The sequence below is a fragment of the Scyliorhinus torazame genome, chromosome 4 (genome assembly GCF_047496885.1).
Source record: "Scyliorhinus torazame isolate Kashiwa2021f chromosome 4, sScyTor2.1, whole genome shotgun sequence".
In the NCBI taxonomy this organism is placed as follows: Eukaryota; Metazoa; Chordata; class Chondrichthyes; order Carcharhiniformes; family Scyliorhinidae; genus Scyliorhinus; species Scyliorhinus torazame.
Window position 1 is genome coordinate 18,546,050 of NC_092710.1, and position 21,379 is coordinate 18,567,428.

Below are 21,379 nucleotides of genomic sequence, written 5' to 3' on the forward strand. Positions count from 1 at the left end.
ACACTGGGAGTCACTGTACACAGTTTTTCAGGACAATTTAGGAACACTTCTACCTGTTAGCTGAACCTGTCATTGTGATGAGGCAAAGGTGAGCTTGTGCAATTAGACCACTGATCAAACATAAACTCATTTGGTGGTGGGACAGGCTCGAGGGGCTGAAAGGGTTCTGCACAGTGCAAAAGGATATTGTGGCCCGGGAGTGGGTGCAACAAATATTTCCTGGATTGTTTTGGGAATGAGAGGTTGTGACCTGTCAGGAAAAATTGGATGGTTCTGAAACCCGTCCCCTTGGGAACGAGTTGTCCGAAGGATGATCTGGCCCAGGTGCGGAAAATGAAGGAAGGGTTCGGCTGGGCCGATACAGAGGATTGTGGGCGAGACCAGAACCAGGGGGGGGGGCCACAAATAAACTGTCCAATTCAGGAGAAACGTCTTCAGCCAGAGAGCGGTGAGGATGTGGTAACTCGCTCCCACAGGGAGTGGTGGAGGGTGAATAGTGGGGCTGCATTTCAGGGGGAAGGTGGATGAACCCACCAATGAGAGCGAGAGACTGATGGCGACTGAAGCGTCCAGGCTCTGCTAAATGTCCTTTGGGGTTTCCCACTGCCCCCCGCAAGTCTAGGAGGTCCCCCCCCCCCAATCCCCACCCAGGCTCCACTCCAGCTGGTGACAGACTCTGCAGTTGCCCCCAGTTACCCCCCCCCCCCCCATCCCCCGGCACTTTACATGATGGAGCAGTTACCCTTATGAGACTTGGTGGCAAACAGCTGCTGATACAAGGGGCGGTCGGCGACACTGATGCTTGCGGCGACGGCCTGGATGGTCGGGCCAAACTCAACGACCCGCTCCTTATATTTGTAACCCCCGGCGTGCATGCCCACCAACCCGCCGTAGAAGCTAATGACAGGCGAGCCAGAGGCGGCGGGGTCGTGGAGGAACTCCTTGTCGTAGGGCACCCGCTCGGGCCTGGCCTGCTGGGCGAACGTGTTCCCGGAGAAAGCCTGGAAACTCTGGCGGCCGGACAGGTCATCGTCCTCCTCCTGGATCAGGGGGACGAGCACGAGCGCCTCGGTGTACTGGCGGCCCACGTTGTACACGACCCCTTGGGCGATGGGCTTGGTGGCAAAGGCGGCCAGGCCAGGCCTCAGCTCGGTCCCTCGGCCTTTGGGGATCTCCAGGGCCAGCACGGCATAATCCAGCTCCGGGGAGAAGGCCTTCAGACCGCCACTGGCCACCTTCCACTGGGTCTCGCCGGTTGTGCGGAAGGTGAAGCTCACGTTGGCTGCCTCTCTCACCACTGTGCCCCACTCACTCTCGGGCACCCCCTCCCCCACCATCATTTTGACCGCGTGGTAGCAGGTCAGCACGTGGCCCTGGGCGAGGTGGAAGCAGGAAGCCTTGCCTTCGTTGCCGGGTCGATTCCAGTACAGCGTGCCCACAGACTCGTTCATGCCCAAGGGCAGCTTGGCGATGTTGCTGGGCACCCGGTTAGGCACGGAGCCTCCGGTCAGCTCTTCAAACTCCTTTTGCGCCGCCTCCCAGGGCCCCCCGGCCCCAGGCCGCCCCTTCAAGTACTCGTCGAGCTCCTGGGCCAGATCGCAAAGGTTTGGCCTCCCCCCAGGCAGGGGGGCCTGGCCGCAGGCCCCCGCCCCCTCGGAGCCCAGCTCGTAAGCCCCGCCCTGCAGCTGCTTGGCAGCCAGGGTCAACTGGAAGGCCTGGCGGCTCTGCCGCTCCACCAGCTGCCAACCCTCGCCCCCCACCTCGGGTAGGAACCTGCCGTCCTTGCTCAGGGCCTCGCCCGCCGTCTCGCCTCCCAAAGCGAAGACACAGATGTCCACCCCGGGCGCGGGGTCCTTCAGAATTCCGGGAGCAGGGACAACAGTAAACATCACGCACTCCTGGTCTCCGGCACCGTCCTCTCGGCCTTGGGAGCCACCGCCGCTCCCTGCGAACAACACCTCCAGGTGGGCGTTCTCTGGCAGGCATCTGCAGGGCATCCCCAAATTGAGGGCCCCTTGGAGGTGCTCCCGCTCCAGGAGCTGGATCGTCTTTCCCTCGTTTTTCTTCTCCTCCTCGCCGAACACATTGGCTGAGTTCCTCAGGGCGGAAAGTAGAGACTCGTCGTGCCTGCCCTTGGCTGCGTGTCTCTCGCCCTCAGAGCTTTGAAAGGCAAATGTGAATCCTCTCTCGGTATCCGCTGACGCCATTGTGACTGCTCTGGACGATCGTTTCAATCAGAAAGGCCTCTCTAACCAAGATATTGAATCGGACCAGGAATTCACCTGTGGAGAAAACAAATAATGTCCAGTTAGGAACTAGAATACTCCAAAAACAATCAAGATGGTTAGCATCATCCAGGACAACTTCGACATTCAAAATTTCTAATTAGAAAACATAATTTTGTCAATCAAAACCCAATTTATAAATTAGAAACACAGTTTCTCAATTAGAATCCCAATTGTTACACTAAAAACAGAAATTCTAAATTTGAAACAGAATATCTAAATTTGAAACAGTATTTCTAAATTTGAAACATAATATCTAAATTTGAAACAGAATTTCTAAATTTGAAACAGAATTTCTAAATTTGAAACAATATCTAAATTTTAAACATAATTTCTAAATTTGAGGGTCGCATGGCGGCGCAGTGCTTAGCACTGCTGCCTCACGGCGCCGAGGACCCGGGTTCGATCCCGGCCCTGGGTTCACTGTCCGTGTGGAGTTTGCACATTCTCCCTGTGTCTACGTGGGTCTCATCCCCACATCCCAAAGATGTGCAACGTAGGTGGATTGACCATGCTAAATTGCCCCTCAATTGGGAAAAAAAAAAGACTTGGACACTTTAAATGTATAAAAAAAAAGAAAAAATAATTTGAAAGAGAATTTGTAATTTTAAAAATAAATTTAGAGTACTCAATTCTTTTTTTTCCAATTAAGGGGCAATTTAGCGTGGTCAATCTACCGAGCCTGTACATTTTTGAGTTGTGGGGGTGTGACCTACACAGACACGGGAAGAGTGTGCAAACTCCACATGGACAGTGGCCCAGGGCCGGGATCGAATGCGGGTCCTCAACTGCTGCACCACTGTGCTGTCCCAGAGGAATTGTAAATTTAAAACATAATTTCTAAATTTGAAACACAATTTCTAAATTTGATTCAGAATTTCTAAATTTGATTCAGAATTTCTAAATTTGATTCAGAATTTCCATATTTGAAACAACACTTCTAAATTTGAAACCGTTTCCAACTTAGAAACAACATGTCTAAATTAAAAACCCAATTTCTAAATTCAAACCGCAACTTGAAATTTCAAAACACAATTTCTAAATTGAAAACACAGTGGGCTGGATTCTCCGCCGGCGGGATGCTCCATTTTGCCGACAGCCCGGGGATTTCCTGACGGCGCGGGGCTGCCCCGCAATGGGAAACCCAGTTGACCAGCCGGCGTAACGGAGAATCCCGCCGGCGGGGTGAACCAGGAATGTGGTGAGCGGGAGAATCCAGCCCACAATTTTGAAATTCCAAACACAATTTCCTAACTTAAAACAGGGCCCTTCCCGCTGGCGAATCTTCCGGTCCCGCCGATGGTGACACTTCCCCCCCCCCCCTCCACTCCGCCTGCGGGTTCCCCAGTGGCGGAGGGCGCGAGCAACAGGAAAAGCCATTGAAAGTGGATGGACTGGAAGATCCCGCTGTTGGTCAATAGCAGGCCGCCTCTGTCTCCGCCACCAATCACGTGCCGGGTGCAGAAAATCCCACCCGCAATTTCAAAACAGAATGTCTACGTCCAAAACACAATTTGTGGAGGGCGCAAGGTTGTTGTGGGGAAACAGTCAAGACAACAATTTGTCAGGAGGCGTTGAGAAACATGCAAAAGGGACACAGGACTGCCAGGAAAGTTCAGAACAGACCAATATGAAGTGCAGCATCTTGTTCGGAAAAATAAGAGGGAAGCCTGTTATCAGGAGAATAAAGTAATCTGCTGAAATGCGATGCTGTGTAAAGTGAGCTTGGCGACGTTCACTCCCGGCCACCCCCTCCAGAGAGAGAGCGAGAGAGAGAGAAGCCAGGAGAAGAGTGGTGGGAGAGAGAGGGAAAGAGAGGTGGGAGAGAGGAGTGAGGAGGGGGGAAAAGGGGAGGGAGGGGGGCAGAGTGAGGGGGGGGGACAGAGAAAGGGGGGAGAGGGAGGCGGAAAAAGTTGAGGGGGGGGGAAGAGGGGAAGATAGAGGGAGGAGAGAAAGGGGGGGGGAAAGAGAGGGAGGGAAAGTGGCAGGGGTAGAGAGAGAGAGAGAGAGAGGGGAAAAAGTGAGAAGGGTGAGAGAGAGGATGGGAGAGACGAAAGAGAGAGGGGAGGCGACAGTGGAGAGAGAGAGAGAGAGAGAGAGAGAGAAAGGGAGAGACTGAAAGACGCAGTTGTAACCAAATTGGAACAGAGTCCCACGGCGAGCACGTTTAGCCGGGTGTTTTGTCAGCGAAGAATGTCCTGTTGAGGCCACCGTTTCCTGCACTGAGGGGCTTTGGTCGCTGGAATTCCTTGGTGCAGGAAGTCATCGGGACCCCATTTGTAAACGGCGTCTCTATTTCCCGAACCCCCTCCCCCCCCCGACACAACCCCCTGAACCCCGACAAAGCCCAAAATCACCGAGAAGGGGGCCCCTCGGGCTACCCCGCAGCCCCCGCCTCACAGGCGCAGGGCACCGTTCGTATGCGCCTGCCGCCCTCCTCCACCGGTGTCTGACCCCGGTCACACTATTCACCTCGACCTACCCACTCTCCGGGTGGACAAGCTCCTCCGGAACATTCCCTGTTGGGTTTCCGGGGGGCCTCCCCCCCCCCCCCCCCCCCCCCCCCCCCCAGGTTCTGCCCTCTCGCCCGCCAGAGGGGACATTCTCTCCGTTTCCCCGCTCGATCGAACCCCTTTCCGGGGTCTGAAGACCTCGATCAGGCCACCTGCCCCTCGGGCTTTCTCTTTCCGGGAGGGGAGGGAAGCCGGCCAGTGATTCTTGGGATGCGGATTCCTGGGCAGTAGGTGCCACTCCCAACAGAGTGGGGGGGGGGCAACTGAGTGAGGCAGTCAACCTAAGCGTTTAAACAAGGGCGACTTAGCTCTGGGGCTCGAACAAGGAACACCGAAGGTTAGCGCGCAGGGCGATGGACCGGGTGCAGGCGGGTGGGATTGGAAAGAGTACCTGGGTGTCCTCGGGCTAGCACGGACAAGATGGGACGGATGGCCTCCTTCTGTGCCGTAGATTTACGATGGTTCTCGGTCTTGCTGCAGGTTGGACAGGGTGTTGGTGAGGCCACATCTGGAGTACCACAAGCAGCTTGGGTCTCCCAGATTTCAGGAGAGAAGTACTGGGATCAGAGACAGATAGAATGAAGACTCAGGAGATTGGTCCCTAGTATGAGGTGGGGGGGGGGAAAGAGTCGGCTGGGGGGGGACGGGACCTCTGGGTGCTCCGGTTTCCCCCTCCAGGTGTTCGTTTCCTCCCACAGTCCAAATTTGTGCAGGCTAGGTGGATTGGCTATGCTAAATTGCCCCGAGATTGTACGGGGATTGGGCCGAGGTCGGGTGGGTGCAGACTCGACTGGTCCAATTGTCTACCCCTGCCCGTTTAAAAAATATATATATCTTTGTCTTCCTGAACTTTGGCCATCTGGAGCAGAGGGGAGTTGGGACGACCTGGGATTGTTCCTGGCACTCCTGAATTACAGATGCGGGCAGAGCAGAGCTGATGGGAGTGTCTCAGAACTTGCTGCTCATCTCTCTCTCTCTCTCTGTTCCGGCCAAGCCTGTCCCTGCATGATCCCGGTGAGGGAGCGCAGGGCATTGACCTCCAGCCAGGAGGCCTTGGCCCAGCCACAGCTCCAAGAGGGACCGATCAACGCCAGAGGCAAGCACCGTGATCTAATCTGCGAAGCGGTCTTTCTGTTTATTGAGGGGTGCTTGTCAACGGTGGAGGAGGCGCCCTCTAAGGTGGCGATGAACCGAATGCGTGGGTGGAGCAGCGAGGCAGCTTTGCAATTCGGTCACCAAAGTGAGGGAAATCTCGCGCAATGGGAAGTTACGTCCTCAGCCATCGACAGAAACTATGCATCTGAAAAGTTCAACCCAACATTCAAAATGACACGAGGGAGTCAACTCACCGAGAGTTCCCCGCAACAGCTGAGGTGACGACCAGCGAATGATTTGTGACGCTCATTCAAGGACCTCCTTTGAAGTCCTCCTTTCCGCTCCTTCACCTCGAGTGGCGCTGGCCAAAAACATCCTCCTCCTTATATCAAGGACAGGAGGGAGTGAGGGGTGGAGTTTGTGACAACCGTAGGGGGAAGGCCAACAGAAACGATCAAACCCAGGCCCTCATTAGCCAACAGTGGCAGCCAATCGGAAGAAATCAGGATGCTGCCACGTCAGGTGTATGCAAGTGCGGTTGGGTCGCGGCCAAACCACGGTGAGTCACAGAGGCTGCAGGATCTGACGGAGCCAGGAATCTGGGCTGCGGAATGATAGGATTGATGGGATCTCACCAACCCTTTCGAAACACGGTGCCTCAGGCAAATAGAATAGATGCCTGTGAAGGGAAGCAAGGTGGTCAGGTGCAGGAGAAAGGAACAGGAGGAGATGACGACGAGGCTGAGATGCACAGGGTCGAGGGGACGCAGCCGAAACGCGAGCACGGACCAGAACGATTTCTTCCTGAGCTCCACGCAAGTCATTCACAGACCACACATTTTGCCAAAGCACACTCGGGAAGGCACTGTGAGGGTCCTTTTTAAAAAGAGTACCCAATTCTTTTTTTTCCAATTAAGGGGCAATTTAGGTTGGCCATTCAGCCCCTTCTCCAGCCTGTTACACAGGAACAGGAGGAGGCCCCATTCAGCTCCTTCTCCAGCCTGTTACACAGGAACAGGAGGAGGCCCCATTCAGCCCCTTCTCCAGCCTGTTACACAGGAACAGGAGGAGGCCCCATTCAGCCCCCTCTCCAGCCCGTTACACAGGAACAGGAGGAGGCCCCATTCAGCCCCTTCTCCCGCCTGTTACACAGGAACAGGAGGAGGCCCCATTCAGCCCCTTCTCCAGCCTGTTACACAGGAACAGGAGGAGGCCCCATTCAGCCCCTTCTCCAGCCTGTTACACAGGAACAGGAGGAGGCCCCATTCAGCCCCTTCTCCAGCCTGTTACACAGAAACAGGAGGAGGCTCCATTCAGTCCCTTCTCCCGCCTGTTACACAGGAACAGGAGGAGGCTCCATTCAGTCCCTTCTCCCGCCTGTTACACAGGAACAGGAGGAGGCCCCATTCATCCCCTTCTCCAGCCTGTTACACAGGAACAGGAGGAGGCCCCATTCAGCCCCTTCTCCAGCCTGTTACACAGGAACAGGAGGAGGCCCTATTCAGCCCCTTCTCCAGCCTGTTATACAGGAACAGGAGGAGGCCCCATTCAGCCCCTTCTCCAGCCTGTTACACAGGAACTGGAGGAGGCCCCATTCAGCCCCTTCTCCCGCCTGTTACACAGAAACAGGAGGAGGCCCCATTCAGCCCCTTCTCCAGCCTTTTACACAGGAACAGGAGGAGGCCCCATTCAGCCCCTTCTCCAGCCTGTTACCCAGGAACAGGAGGAGGCCCCATTCAGCCCCTTCTCCAGCCTGTTACCCAGGAACAGGAGGCCCCATTCAGTCCCTTCTCCAGCCTGTTACACAGGAACAGGAGGAGGCCCCATTCAGCCCCTTCTCCAGCCTGTTACACAGGAACAGGAGGAGGCCCCATTCAGCCCCTTCTCCAGCCTGTTACCCAGGAACAGGAGGCCAGATTGAGACATGAGGGGCAACCTTCATTATTAGACGGGGGTCAAGTCCGGCACTTGATAGGATATCCCCTGTCGATTCCCCTTCTGAATAAATTTGGAGCCAAGCTGCAGGGGTTTGATTGATTGTTGACCCACTGAACAGCAACGTGGTCCCCACCGCGTCGCCCACATAGACAGTGGGTGAAAAATACACAGGCGCCCAGGACGTGGTTAAAACTAACAGTTTATTATAAATCTGCTTCTGGATATGTATAACACCAATGTAAGGAATCGTTAAGTTAACTGTAGAGAGACACAACACAAAATGAACAAGCAAGTTAATTTCCGTGGCCAATAGGAGAGACACCGTCAGCTTCTGCGTGGGCGCATTCGAGGAAGGTCAACAGGTTTTGCATGGCAGGGGAACGTTGAATCGTCTGAAGGTCCTGAAGGAGTGCGTCACGATTCCCGATGCCCATCAGCTTCTCCTGTGAGCACAGAACAGACAGATGGTCACAGGGGAGCCACACAGTTATCACGTTTTCTCCCACACCATGTGGGTAAAGATGCTGCCCTGATATAGCAGGATAAGAGGGGTGGGGACGATGTACAGAGTACAATTGGAGGGGAAACCTGCCACTGGCTTCAGTAATTTTAAGTGGGGAAAGAATTCCTGCTGTGTGGTTGGGGGTAGTGGATTGTAGAGTCTGCAGAAGCTGGAATTGTTTTACTTACGGTAAAGAACCAAGGGCGCTGAGGAAAAATCTGTTTCACATTGCGAGTTGTTGGAATATGGAATGCGCTTCCTTAAAGTGCAAATTCAACTGCAACTTTCAAAGAGGGAAATTAGATAAATGCGGTCTTAAACATTTGCTCCCACCACCATCGATGAACAGTTGCATCCGTGTGTACCACCTACAAGATGCACTGCAGGAACTCACCAAGGTTCCTCAGGCAGCACCTTCCAAACCTACGACCCCGCCACCTGGAGGGTCTCTTCCAAGTCACTCACCACCCTGACTTGGAAATATATCACCGACCCTGCGCTGTCTCTGGGCCAAAGTCCTGGAACTCTCTCCCTAACAGCACTGTGGGTGTAACTACACCTCAGGGACTGCAGCGGGTCAAGAAGGCAGCTCACCACCACCTTCTCAAGGGGCAATTAGTGATGGACAATAAATGATGACTTAGCCAGTGATGCCCACATCCTGTAAATGAATAAGAAACAAAGTGGCCACGAGGACAGGAACAATTTGGGCTACAATTGAGCTGTGGACACTTGCGGAGAGACTGGAGGAGTTGACATTGCTCTCTTTAAAGCAGAGAAGATTGAACAGAATGGTTCCAGGGATAATTCCAGTTAACTGGAGAGTCAGAATTTTATAGCACAAAAAGAAGTCCTTCGGTCCATCACTTCTGTGCCGGCCATCCAGCCCTGATCTACTCTAATCCCATTTCCCAGCACTTGGGCCGTAGCTGTGTGCTGTGGTGTTTCAAGTGCACATCAAAATGCTTCTTAAATGTTGTGAGGGTTCCCGCCTCCACCACCCTTTCAGGCAGCGAGTTCCAGACTCCTCCCCCCCCCTCTGTGTGAAAAACAGTTTCCTTAAATCCCCTCGAAACCTCTTTATCGTTAAACCTATGCCTCTTTAATTATTGACCCCTCTGCAAAGGAGAAAGGTTTCTTCCTATCTGCCCCATCGATGTCCCTCCTAATTTATGTGGAGGTGCTTGTTTTACTTATGGTAAAGACCCAAGGGCGCCTGGGGGAAACATCTATTTCACACTGCGAGTTGGTGGGATATGGAATGCGCTGCCTGAAAGCAGATTCAGTAGGAACTTTCAAAAAGGGGAATTGGATAAACACTGGAGCAGGAAAAAGCTTCCAGAGCAATGGGAAAAGAGGAGAGTGGGGCTAATTGAGCAGATTCCTTCAAAGAGCCAGCAGAGGCAGGATGGGCTGAAAGGCTGCGATGTGAGGCCTGCTGTAAGACAAGATGGGAGAGAAACATGTGTTGGCAACGTGACGTACAGCACTCTCTTCTTCCCTCCCCCTGCTGCCCCTGTAAAGTGTTGAACTGACTGAGCTGCTGGAGACTGTATCCCGTTCCACTGACGGTCATTTGTAACTCGTTATTCCCGCTGTCCAAATGCTTGTAATAATAGTAATAATCTTCATTATCACAAGTAGGCTGACAGTTACACTGCAATAAAGTTACTGTGAAAAGCCCCTAGTCACCACATTCCGCGCCTGTTCGAGTACACAGAGGGAGAATTCAGAATGTCCAGTTCACCTAACAGCATATCTTTTGGGACTTGTGGGAGGAAACCGGAGCGCCCGAAGGAAACCCACGCAGACACGGGGAGAACGTGCAGACTCCACACAGACAGTGACCCAAGCCGGGAATCGAACCTGGGACCCTGGCGCTGTGAATCAGCAGTGCTAACCACTGTGCCACCGTGCACTACTCCAGCCGAAGCCAAACAAGTGATCAGTAACAGGCTCTCTGGGCAAATGTGCCAGCAACCAGCACAACACGCTAAAATAGGCAAAGGAACTGCAGCCAGCTCCACCTACTCCACACTCATAATCACTCGCACCATAGCCCTCCCTGCAACGGAGCCAAGGGAATAGACTTTCCAATGTTTGAATGCAATCACCACTCTAAGTTTCGATTTCCATTCAAAATGATCCACGTGTAAAATCTTGCCCAACAGTTTGTGCAGCATTGAATTGTTTTCCCTTTGCGTTACAAAGTGTGAGAGACCTGCTTCATGTTTATTAATAAAGCTGAAAAATGGGGTGGATCACCAAAAGTAAGCGATTTTAATCCACCAGTTCTGAAGGATTAGTGTTTGGATCATTGAAAATGACTTGTAACTACATAGGAAACATTTTCTTGTTTTATCGGTGTACAAAAGTCATTTTCCCAGCAAATTAATTCTCCAATATTTAAAAACTTTGAAACAGTCCAACCCTCGTCTCCCCAAAAATGTAAGAGGCTCCATCTGGAGGCATGTCCAGTTTTGTGGGCATGAATTTAAACCCAATGATTTTTCAGAATCAGTGAAAATATGCTACTTGTAGGGCAGCACGGTGACACAGTGGTTCATCGTATTGCTGCCTACGGCGCTGAGGTCCCGGGTTCGAATCCCGGGTCCCTGGGTCACTGTCCATGAGGAGTTTGCACATTCTCCCCGTGTCTGCGTGGGTTTCACCCCCACAACCCAAAAGATGTGCAGGATAGGTGGATTGACCACGCTAAATTGCCCCTTAATTGGGTACTCTAAATTTAAAAAATATATATATGCTACTTATGCTCTCAATTCCTTCCTCTTCCCAGCTGCTTTAGTTGACTTTGGGCGAATCGTGATCAATAAAAACCCACACGAGCACAGTGGAAATGCGACACTGTAGACTTGGTTGAAAGAGGGACAGGATTGGCAACTAAACATTCCAGGAGTTAGATGCTTCAGGCAGGATAGAGGGGATTGCAAAAGGGGTGGGGAAGTTGCATTATTGGTTAAGGGGAATATCACAGCTGTGCTGAGGGAGGATACATTGGAGGGTTCAGGCAGCGAGGCAATCTGGAATAGAGCTCAGGAATAGGAAGGCTGCGGTCACAATGTTTGGGGTTTACTACAGACCCCCTCACAGCCAGTGGGAGATAGAGGAGCAGATATGCAGACAGATCTTGGAGAGATGCAGAAACAATAAGGTTGTTGTGGTGGGTGATTTTAACTTTCCCTATATTGACTGGGACACACTTACTGCTAGAGGCATGGATGGAGCAGAAGTTGTAAGGAATGTCCAGGAGGGTTTCTTGAAACAATATGTAAAAAGCCCAACTCTGGAAGGGGCCATATTAGACCTGGCGCTGGGGAATGGGCCCGGCCAGGTGATCAAAGTTTCAGTAGGAGATCATTTCAGGAACAGTGATCATAATTCTGTAAGTTTTAAGCTGCTTATGGATAAGGACAAGATTGGTCCTCAGGTGAAGTTGTTAGACTGGGGAAGGCTATTTACAACAGCATTGAGCAGGATCTGGAGAGTGTTGACTGGGCAAAGCTGTTCAAGGGAAAATCAACACCCGGCATGTAGGCTTTCAAATGTCAGTTGATTAGAATTCTGGGTCAGCATGTACCTGTGAGGACGAAAGATAAGGGTGGCAAGTTTCGGGAACCCTGGATAACGAGGGATATTATGAACCTTGTCAAAAAGAAAAAGGAAGCATTCGCAGGGTGTAAAAGGCTTAGGACAGAGGAAGCCCTTGAAGAATATAAAGAAAGTAGGAAGGAACTTAATGTAGGAGTTAGGAAGGCTAAAAAGGGGTCATGAAATGTCATTGGGAAACAGGATTAAGGAAAATCCTCAGGCGTTTTATTCTTATGTAAAGAGCAGGAGGGTAGCTCGACAAAGGGTTTGGCCATTCAAGGAGATTGGAGGGAATCTATGTATGGAACCAGAGGAAATGGGAGAGATACTAAATGAATACTTTGCCTCAGTATTCACCAAAGGGAATACCCTATAGTATAGGGTAAAGTGTATAGATATTCTCACTGGAACGACGGAGGTTGAGAGGCGACCTGATAAGTGGTCTCGGAGATTATGAGTGGCATGGACAGAGTGGATAGTCAAATGCTCGTTCCTCGGGTAGGAGAGTCAAGTACTAGGGGATATAGGTTTAAAGTGCATGGGGAAAAGTTTAGAACAGATGTGCGAGGCAAGTTTTTTTACACAGAGTGGTAAATATATGGAATGCGCTGCCTGGGGAGGTGGTGGGAGCAGGTACGACAGTGACATTTAAGGGGCATCTAGACAAATATATGAATAGGGTGGGAATGGAAGGATACGGACTCCTAAGTGCAGATGGTTCTAGTTTAGGCGGGTACCATGGTCGGCGCAGGCTTGGTGGTCCAAGGGGCCTGTTCCTGTGCTGTATAGTTCTTTGTATAACTCCACTACCATCCTCGTCCCACCACCCCAAATATACTTTTCCCCAATTGTTTATGCTTTAATGAAAAATCTCAGACTGGGCTGCACGCAACCTTCTGACACGAGATCGGGGAAAAATCGCCCCTATCCTTCTCTCATTGCTGTTCCTTGTTTCTTTTCTTCTCAAATGTTCCACTTATATGAACAGGAGGGGGCCATTCAGCCCCTCAAGCCTGTTCCTGCATTGAACGGGATCACGGCTGTTCTGTGATCTAAGTCCATAACTCTGGCTTTGCTCCATATCTAACAATCTTCACAGATTTGAAGTGAACTGATCTGGCACCAATTGCGGTTTGTGGAAGAGTTAGTGGGTATAAGTCTTTCAGAATTTCACACCTGAAAGGTTTACCTCTAATTTTTATAAGCTGTCTAAATTCCCCAACTGATGGAACTACTTTACCTCCATCTATCCTATTTGTCCACTGTACCATCTTCAAAATTTCGATCAAAAATCACCCTATAATCATCCAAATTCCAAGGAATGCAAACTTGGCTGTGTAAACTCTCTCCGTAATTACATTTCTGAAGTAAAGAAGCCAGTCAAGTAAATCTACAATGCACTCCCTCCAAGGTCAGTATATCCTTCTCACAGTATGGTACCGAGAACTGCTCCCAGTATTCCACATGTAGTCTAACCTGGGCTTTGTTTAGCTGAAACATAACTTCTATTCATATTCCTGTTCATGACATTTTAATGGCCCGTTTAGTTGAACACCACTACTGCCAACGTCCCTCCCCAACACCACACGTCCCTGTGGATCGCCACTCTTTCGAGGTGACCACCATTCAGAAAGTAGAGGCTGGTTGTCCAAATCTGGCTGCCTGAAAACCAGACGTTATTGAAAACATTCCCATTTGACATTGGGTTCAATGGAATTCAGACTTGTCCAAACACTGGGACAATTTGGCTTGCCGCTAATTCCTGCCGCTGGTGTGCCCAACTAGTTATTGGCTTTGCATTACATTTATAGTGGTGTGCCAGTCTGGTCCCCATGATCCGGGACTGCCTCGTAAGACCCTCAGCTCCACCAACCCCTGGTGAACAGAACCCGGGAAAATCCAAAATCTGGCACACCTTCGGTCCCCAGGGTCCTGGCTTTTGGATCCCAACCCGTGGTGTCTGTCCCAATAATCCATCCATTTTCGATCCAAGATGGATCCAGTTGCCACAATTATGCCCATTCACTTAATCCATTAATAGCTTTGCAGTGTCGTGCCTACACCGACACTGCTTACAATGCTTCCTATATGCCATGTTCAATTTTTCAGCACTGCTTCCACCTTATTTTGAGGCAGGATGTAGCTGCTTCCCTCACTTTGCTGGCCTATTTCCGCATGCTGTGGGCACTCACCTGAAGGGTGGCCTGCTGGAAACTGGCTTCGGGGAGCTCGGGGAGGTTTAGAACACCAGTATCCACATTCTGCAGAAACACAAAAAGAGAAAAGGGTCAGTTGTCCTGTGTCGAGGAGAGTACAGCTTGTCCAAGGGCTCGGGGATGGAAACAAAAAGGCTTTCAGCATACATTCATGATCTGGAAGAAGGAACTGAAGGCACTTCCCTAAGTTTGCAGATGATACAAAGATCTGCAGAGGGGCAGGTAGTTTTGAGGAAGCAGGGGGCTGCAGAAAGACTTGGACAGGCGAGGAGAGTGGGTAAAGAAGTGGCAGATGGGATACAATGTGGAAAAGTGTGAGGTTGTGCACTTTGGTAGGAAGAATAGAGGCACAGACTATTTTTTATATGGCAAAAGCTTCGGAAATCAGAAGCACAAAGGGACTTGGGAGTCCTTGTTCACGATTCTCTTAAGGTTAATGTGCAGGTTCAGTCGGCAGTTCGGAAGGCAAATACAATGTTAGCATTCATGTCGAGAGGGTTGGAATAGAACAGCAGGGAAGTACTTCTGAGGCTGTATAAGGCTCTGGTCAGACCCCATTTGGAGTATTGTGAGCCGTTTTGGGCCCAGTATCTAAGGAAGGATGTGCTGGCCTTGGAAAGGGTCCAGAGGAGGTTCACAAGAATGTTCCCTGGAATGAAGAACCTGTCGTATGAGGAATGGTTGAGGACACTGGGTCTGTACTCGTTGGCGGTCAGAAGGATGAGGGGGGATCTTATTGAAACTTACAGGATACTGCGAGGCCTGGATAGAGTGGACGTGGAGAGGATGTTTCCACTTGTAGGAACAATTAGAAGCAGAGGACACCATCTCAGACTAAAGGGACGATCCTTTAAAACAGAGATGAGGAGGAATTTCTTCAGCCAGAGGGTGGTGAATCTGTGGAACTCTTTGCCGCAGAAGGGTGTGGAGGCCAAATCACTGAGTATCTCTAAGACAGAGATAGATAGGTTCTTGACCAATAAGGGGATCAGGGTTTATGGGGAGAAGGCAGGAGAATGGGGATGAGAAAAATATCAGCCATGATTGAATGGCGGAGCAGACTCGATGGGCCGACTGGCCTAATTCCTCGGCTATGTGTTAATGGTCTTATTTCCACAGTGTATTTTTCAACCTCTGGACGTCTTAAAGTGCTCTGCAGTCAATAAAGTTGTAGGACAGCTGAAAATCCATTTGCGCACAGCAATGTTCAACAGACAGAACTGTGCAAGCGAACGGATAATTATTTTTTAATATAAAGTGACATCAACTGAAGGACAAATATTGGTCATGACACCAGGGACAGCTGATCTTCTTCAAAATAATAGCTGTGGGATCTTTTATGTCCATCTGGAGGTTCCCAAATTGTGGGCCGTGACCCCCAGTGGGGTTGCAGGATGAGATTTTGGGGTTGTGAGCTCTGAGGCAGCAATAGCAGCGGAATGTGGCGACTAGGGGCTTTTCACAGTAACTTCATTGAAGCCTACTTGTGACAATAAGCGATTATTATTCTTATTATCAGACTTAGTTTGGGAAGCTGAAAGGCCTCTCTAAATGCTTGCGCTTTGCCTCTCATTGTCGGGATTGGCTCAATCATCCATTCTCCAAGATCCAACTCCTGCTGTAAGCGTGGCCTGTTTAAAAAAGGTGGGCCTCGCTTTTTTTCAGGGCAGAGCCAGAAGCTCAACAATTCTCTAACCCCTGCAATTCCACGCTGTTCATTTCTTACTCTGGAGTCACATGAAGTCACATTAGGGCAGCACGGTAGCCTTGTGGATAGCACAATTGCTTCACAGCTCCAGGGTCCCAGGTTCGATTGCGTCTTGGGTCACTGTCTGTGCGGAGTCTGCACGTCCTCCCCCGTGTGTGCGTGGGTTTCCTCCGGGTGCTCCGGTTTCCTCCCACAGTCCAAAGATGTGCAGGTTAGGTGGATTGACCATGATAAATTGCCCTTAGTGTCCAAAATTGCCCTTAGTGTTGGGTGGGGTTACTGGGTTATGGGGTTATGGGGATAGGGTGGAGGTGTTGACCTGGGGTAGGGCGCTCTTTCCAAGAGCCGTGCAGACTCGATGGGCCAAACGGCCTCCTTCTGCACTGTAAATTCTATGATTCTATTCTAAGTCGGAGGTATTAAAATGGGCTCACGTGGGAAAGAGTTTAGGAAGCACTGGTTTAACATCTGATCTGAAGGGGAGTGCAGCATTCCCTTGATAATGAAGAGGTGCCTCGAATTTTGTGCTAAGTCTCGGGAGTGGAATGAAGGTGTTTCTCTTGTATGGAAAGGTTTAACGGGTTGGGTCGCTGTCCCTTGGGAGTCGAGAAGAATGAGAGGTGATCATATGAGGAGAGATTGGGTCGACAGGGTCTGACTTCACTGGAGCTTTGAAGAATGAGAGGGGATCGAATTGAAATATAAAATTCTGACAAGTCCGGGCAAACTGGATGCAGAGATACTGCTTCCTCTGTCTGGAGCGGGTGGCTGTTCTAAAACGAGGGGTCACAAGTGTCAGGATACCGGGGAGGCCATTTCGGACGGAGATTAGGAGAAACCTCTTCACTCAGACGGTGATGATCCTGTGGAATTTTCGACCACAGAAGCTGCAGAGGCCAAACCACAGAATATATTTAAGAAGTAAATAGGTGGATTTCCAGACTGTAAAGGGGTACGGGGAGGATGCGGGAGTGTGACGCTGAGATAGAGAATCAGCCTTGATCGTATTGAATGGCAGAGCAGGCTCGAAGGGCTGAATGACCTATTCCTGCTTGTAGTTTCTATTTTTCTATCTCATTTAAAACAAGTAACATCCTAAGGGGGCTTGATTGGGTAGATGCCGAGAGGATTGTTCCCCTCCTCGTGGGGAAATCTGGAATTAGGGGCCACAAAATAAGCGCTCTCCCGACTGGGTAAGAGGAAAGAAGGCATTTCTTCTCTCAGAGGATGGTTGGTTTTTGGAACGCTGCCTCAGAGAGCAGTGGAGAACTGCCTTATTCAATTTACTCATGGTCAAGTTAGACTGGCAAGGGAGACACGCGTCATGGGGGACAGGCTGGAATGTGGATGTCAGGCCACAATCAGATCAGCCATGAACTTACTGAACAGCAGAGCAGGCTCGAGGGGCTGAATGGCCTACTCCTGCTCTGATTTTCCATGGTACTTTCTCGTGGAACATTGAACTTGTTGATTTGGAGGCCGGAATGCGATCCACTGAGAGCCACAGTCGAGACTCGTCTTGGGCCATTTTTCAGGAGGGTTTCTGTTTGAGAGCGCTTGGTTAACGGTGAGAGACTGGCGAAGCTGGGATCGTTCTCCTACTTTAATCAAGGTGTTCAAGTTGGAGTAAATCAGGAGAAAGTGTTTCCAGTAGCAGGAGGGTTGAGAACCAGATGGACGAAGATTGAAGAGAATTGGCAAAGTGCCGGGGTGGGGCGGAACAAGAAAAACCTGTTTTACCCGGCAAGTTGGCAGAGCTGGAATGTGCGGAAAAAGATGGTGGAAGCAGATTCAATAGCAGGAACTTTGTGACCTACGAAATAGGATCAGGAGACGTCCACAAGGCCCATGGAACGTGCTCTGCCATTCAATCAAATAATGGCGGCTCTGTGGCTTCGTCTCCACTTGGCGTTCAATTGTCAAGAGGGAACTGGATAGTTCAGAGCAAGATTTGCAGGAATATAGGAAAGAGCAGGGGGGGGCATGGGGCTTATTCGATAAATCCTTCATAGAGCTGGTCTAGGAAAGATGGGCCAAATAGCCTCCTGTGCTGTCCCTTTTATTTTAATGGGTGACAGGATCAGGGTTGGACAACGCTCACAGCCTAGGTGAGCGAGGGAAGACCATCTTCAAGGGAGTAGGAGGCGAGGACAAGTGAGAATGAGGTGGTTAAGCTGCGGATAGTGACTGAGGCCACAGATCAGTGGCCACAACGGGTAAGACCGACCTGGAATTCATCATTTTCCGTCTCATCCAGAAAGGCTCTCAAGCGACTGATCTCATCCTGAAGCTTCTCCACCTCTTCGCTGTTCCGCTCCAATGTATCGAGAGTCTTGTCCAACTCGTTCTGTAGCACAAGGATACTCATTATGGTAACGGAGATGACACCAAATTGGGGATTTGGAGAGGGAATCGTTGATACTGAAGAGAACGGCAACACATTACAGGGCGACATTAATAAACTTCCAGGACAGGCGAATAATTGAAGTTCAACTTCGCTTATCACAGATGAATGGGAGGAAGAACAGACATCGTACATTGAACGGATGTGCCCAGGTGGGGTAGAGGGGCAAAGGCATCGCAGGACACAAATGCTCCAATGAATAAAAGTTGTGCCTCAGGTTAGCAAGGTCAGGAAGAAGCAAACCAAGCACTAGCCTTTATTTCTGGAGGGATAGAATTGAAAAGTAGCTAGGTTAAACCTCTATCAAAACCTTGGTTAGACCACTTTTGGAGCACTGTGTGCAGTTTGCATAAGAGTCATAGATTTTTACTGCACAGAAAGAGGCCCTTCAGTGTATCGGCGCAGGCCTTCAAGCCCCTATCTATGGGGAAGTGGTGGCACAGTGATATTTTTCAGAGACCCAGAGTAATGCTCTGGGGATCCAGATTCAAATCCACCCATGGCAAAATTTTAATTCAATAAAAATCTGGAATGAACAATCTAACTACAGGGCAGGGTGGTGAGGTGGTTAGCACTGCTTCCTCACGGCGCTGAGGACCCGGGTTCGACCCGGCCCTGGGTCACTGTCCGTGTGGAGTTAGCACATTCTCCCTGTGCATGCGTGGGTCTCACCCCCACAACCCAAAGATGTACAGAGTAAGTGGATTGGCCACGCTAAATTGCCCCTTAATTGGAAACATTTTTAAAAAAGTCTAACGATGACCGTGAAACCATTGTCGATTGTCGTAAAAAAACATCTGGCTCAATAATGTCCTTTAGGGAAGGAATGGGCGGCACTGTAGCACAGTGGTTAGCACTGTTCCTTCACAGCTCCAGGGTCCCAGGTTCGATTCCCCCCTGGGTCACTGTCTGTGTGGAGTCTGCACGTTCTCCCCGTGTCTGCGTGGGTTTCCTCCGGGTGCTCCAGTTTCCTCCCACAGTCCAAAGACGTGCAGGTTAGGTGAATTGGACATTCTGAATTCTCCCTCTGTGTGTACCCGAACAGGTGCCTGAATGTGGCGACTAGGGGATTTTCACAGTAACTTCATTGCAGTGTTAATGTAAGCCGACTTGTAACAATAATAAAGATTATTATATTGGCCCTGATTTCAAGGTAAGTCTTGCTGCATCTGCACAAGGTACTGATGAGACCACATCTGGAGTACTGGGAGCAGTTTTGGGTCCCTTCTTTAAGTAAATATATTATTTCATTGAAGGTGGTTCAGAGCAGGTTCACGAGGATGATCCCCAGTATGGAGGGATTGTCTTCTGAGCAAAGGTTAAACAGGTTGGGGCTCTACTCACTAGAATTTAGAAGAATGAGGGGTGATCTCATTGAATCATTTAGAATTCTTAAAGGGTTTGACAGGGTAAATGCTGAGAGGATGTTTCCTCTTATGAGAGAGCAGAGTCTCAGAATGTAGGGGAGCCAATTTAATCCTGAGATGAGGAGGAATTTCTTTGCTCACAGGGTTGGGAGTCTGTGGAGCTCCTTGTCACAGAGAGCTGTGGGGAAGAGTCCTGGTGGATATTTAAAGCGGAGATAGATTCTTGATCAGTAAAGAAATCAAGGGTGAGGGGGAAAAGGGCAGGAAAGTGGACGTGAGGAATTCCGGATCAGCCATGATCCTACTGAATGGTGGAGCAGGATCGAGGGGCCAAACGGCCTCCTCCTCTTCCTGTTTCTTATGGTCACCCTGCTCTTATATTCTACGCCCTCAGCGATTAAAGGCAAGTATCCCATATGCCTTTTAACCACCTTATCTACCTGCTGTGCTGCCTTCAGGGACCTATGGAGATGCACCATCCCTCTGGTGCTCTGTACTTTATAGCAACCTACTGTTCATTGCATATTTCCTTGCCTTGTTAACTTTCCCAAAATGCATCACCTAACGCATCTAGTCACATTACAAAACGGATATAAAGGCAGGAGAGAGACTGCGAAGAGTGTTTACAAGGATGATGCCACAAACGTGTTGCTATAAATGCCAGGAAAGGACCGACAGGCTGGGTCTCTTTTCTCTTGACAAAAGACTGAGGGGTCACCCAATAGAGAGAAGACAGAGGAAAATGCTGCCTCTGGTGGAAAAGAGCATAACCAGAGGCTGTCCATATCTGATCACCATGAGGAGAAACCTCTTCACCCGAAGAGCGATGAGAATGTGGAACTCACGAGCACAGGGCGAGATGAAAGGGTATCATATGTAAGGCATTCTATATGCAGAGAAGGAGGTTTAGACTCTAAACAGCAGCAAAAGTGTCAATGTGGGGGAGAGAGTGGAGAGAGCGAGAGAGAGATAGGGGGAAGGATTGGGAACAGAGGGAGAGACAGGGAGAAGGATTGGGAACAGAGGGAGAGACAGGGAGAAGGATCGGAAACAGAGAGAGAGACAGGGAGAAGGATCAAGAACAGATGGAGAGACAGGGAGAAGGATTGGGAACAGAGGGAGAGACAGGGAGAAGGATCGGAAACAGAGAGAGAGACAGGGAGAAGGATCAAGAACAGATGGAGACAGGGAGAAGGATTGGGAACAGAGGGAGAGACAGGGAGAAGGATCGGGAACAGAGGGAGAGACAGGGAGAAGGATCGGGAACAGAGGGAGAGACAGGGAGAAGGATCGGAAACAGAGAGAGAGAGACAGGGAGAAGGATCAAGAACAGATGGAGACAGGGAGAAGGATTGGGAACAGAGTGAGAGACAGGGAGAAGGATCGGGAACAGAGGGAGGGACAGGGAGAAGGATTGGGAACAGAGGGAGAGACAGGGAGAAGGATCAAGAACAGAGTGAGAGACAGGGAGAAGGATCGGGAACAGAGGGAGAGACAGGGAGAAGGATCAAGAACAGAGGGAGAGACAGGGGGAAGGATTGGGAACAGAGGGAGAGACAGGGAGAAGGATCGGGAACAGAGTGAGAGACAGGGAGAAGGATTGGGAATAGAGGGAGAGACAGGGAGAAAGATCGGTAACAGAGGTAGAGACAGGGAGAAGGATCGGAAACAGACGGAGAGACAGGGAGAAGGATCGGAAACCGAGGAGAGACAGGGAGAAGGATCGGAAACAGAGGGAGAGA

General features: G+C 50.4%; 2 protein-coding genes across 5 annotated transcripts in view; both read right to left on the bottom strand.

Annotated features, from left to right (window-relative positions):
• Positions 1 to 722: 722 nt before the first annotated feature.
• LOC140411290 (serine protease FAM111A-like) lies at positions 723 to 6,269 on the bottom strand. The gene is made up of 2 exons (XM_072500412.1): positions 6,148 to 6,269; positions 723 to 2,282 (listed from the first exon to the last, which is right to left on the bottom strand). The coding sequence occupies exon 2, from the start codon at positions 2,205 to 2,207 to the stop codon at positions 723 to 725; it is 1,485 nt and encodes a 494-aa protein (XP_072356513.1). The 5' UTR covers positions 2,208 to 2,282; positions 6,148 to 6,269.
• A 1,745-nt stretch (positions 6,270 to 8,014) lies between these two features.
• Positions 8,015 to 21,379, bottom strand: part of LOC140410142 (centromere protein Q-like) — a 73,020-nt gene continuing 59,655 nt past the window's right edge. For all 4 annotated transcript variants that reach the window (XM_072498097.1, XM_072498100.1, XM_072498098.1 and 1 more), the window contains exons 7-9: positions 18,094 to 18,213; positions 14,135 to 14,203; positions 8,015 to 8,274 (exon numbers count right to left, since the gene is read on the bottom strand). In XM_072498097.1, the coding sequence (XP_072354198.1) occupies positions 8,125 to 8,274; positions 14,135 to 14,203; positions 18,094 to 18,213 (339 nt within the window). In that variant the 3' untranslated portion in view covers positions 8,015 to 8,124. The remainder of the gene's footprint in view (positions 8,275 to 14,134; positions 14,204 to 18,093; positions 18,214 to 21,379) is intronic.

Coding starts and splice junctions, on each gene's coding strand:
- LOC140411290 (XM_072500412.1), bottom strand. CDS start 2,207: ATGGCGTCAGCGGATACCGAGAGAGGATTCACATTTGCCTTTCAAAGC.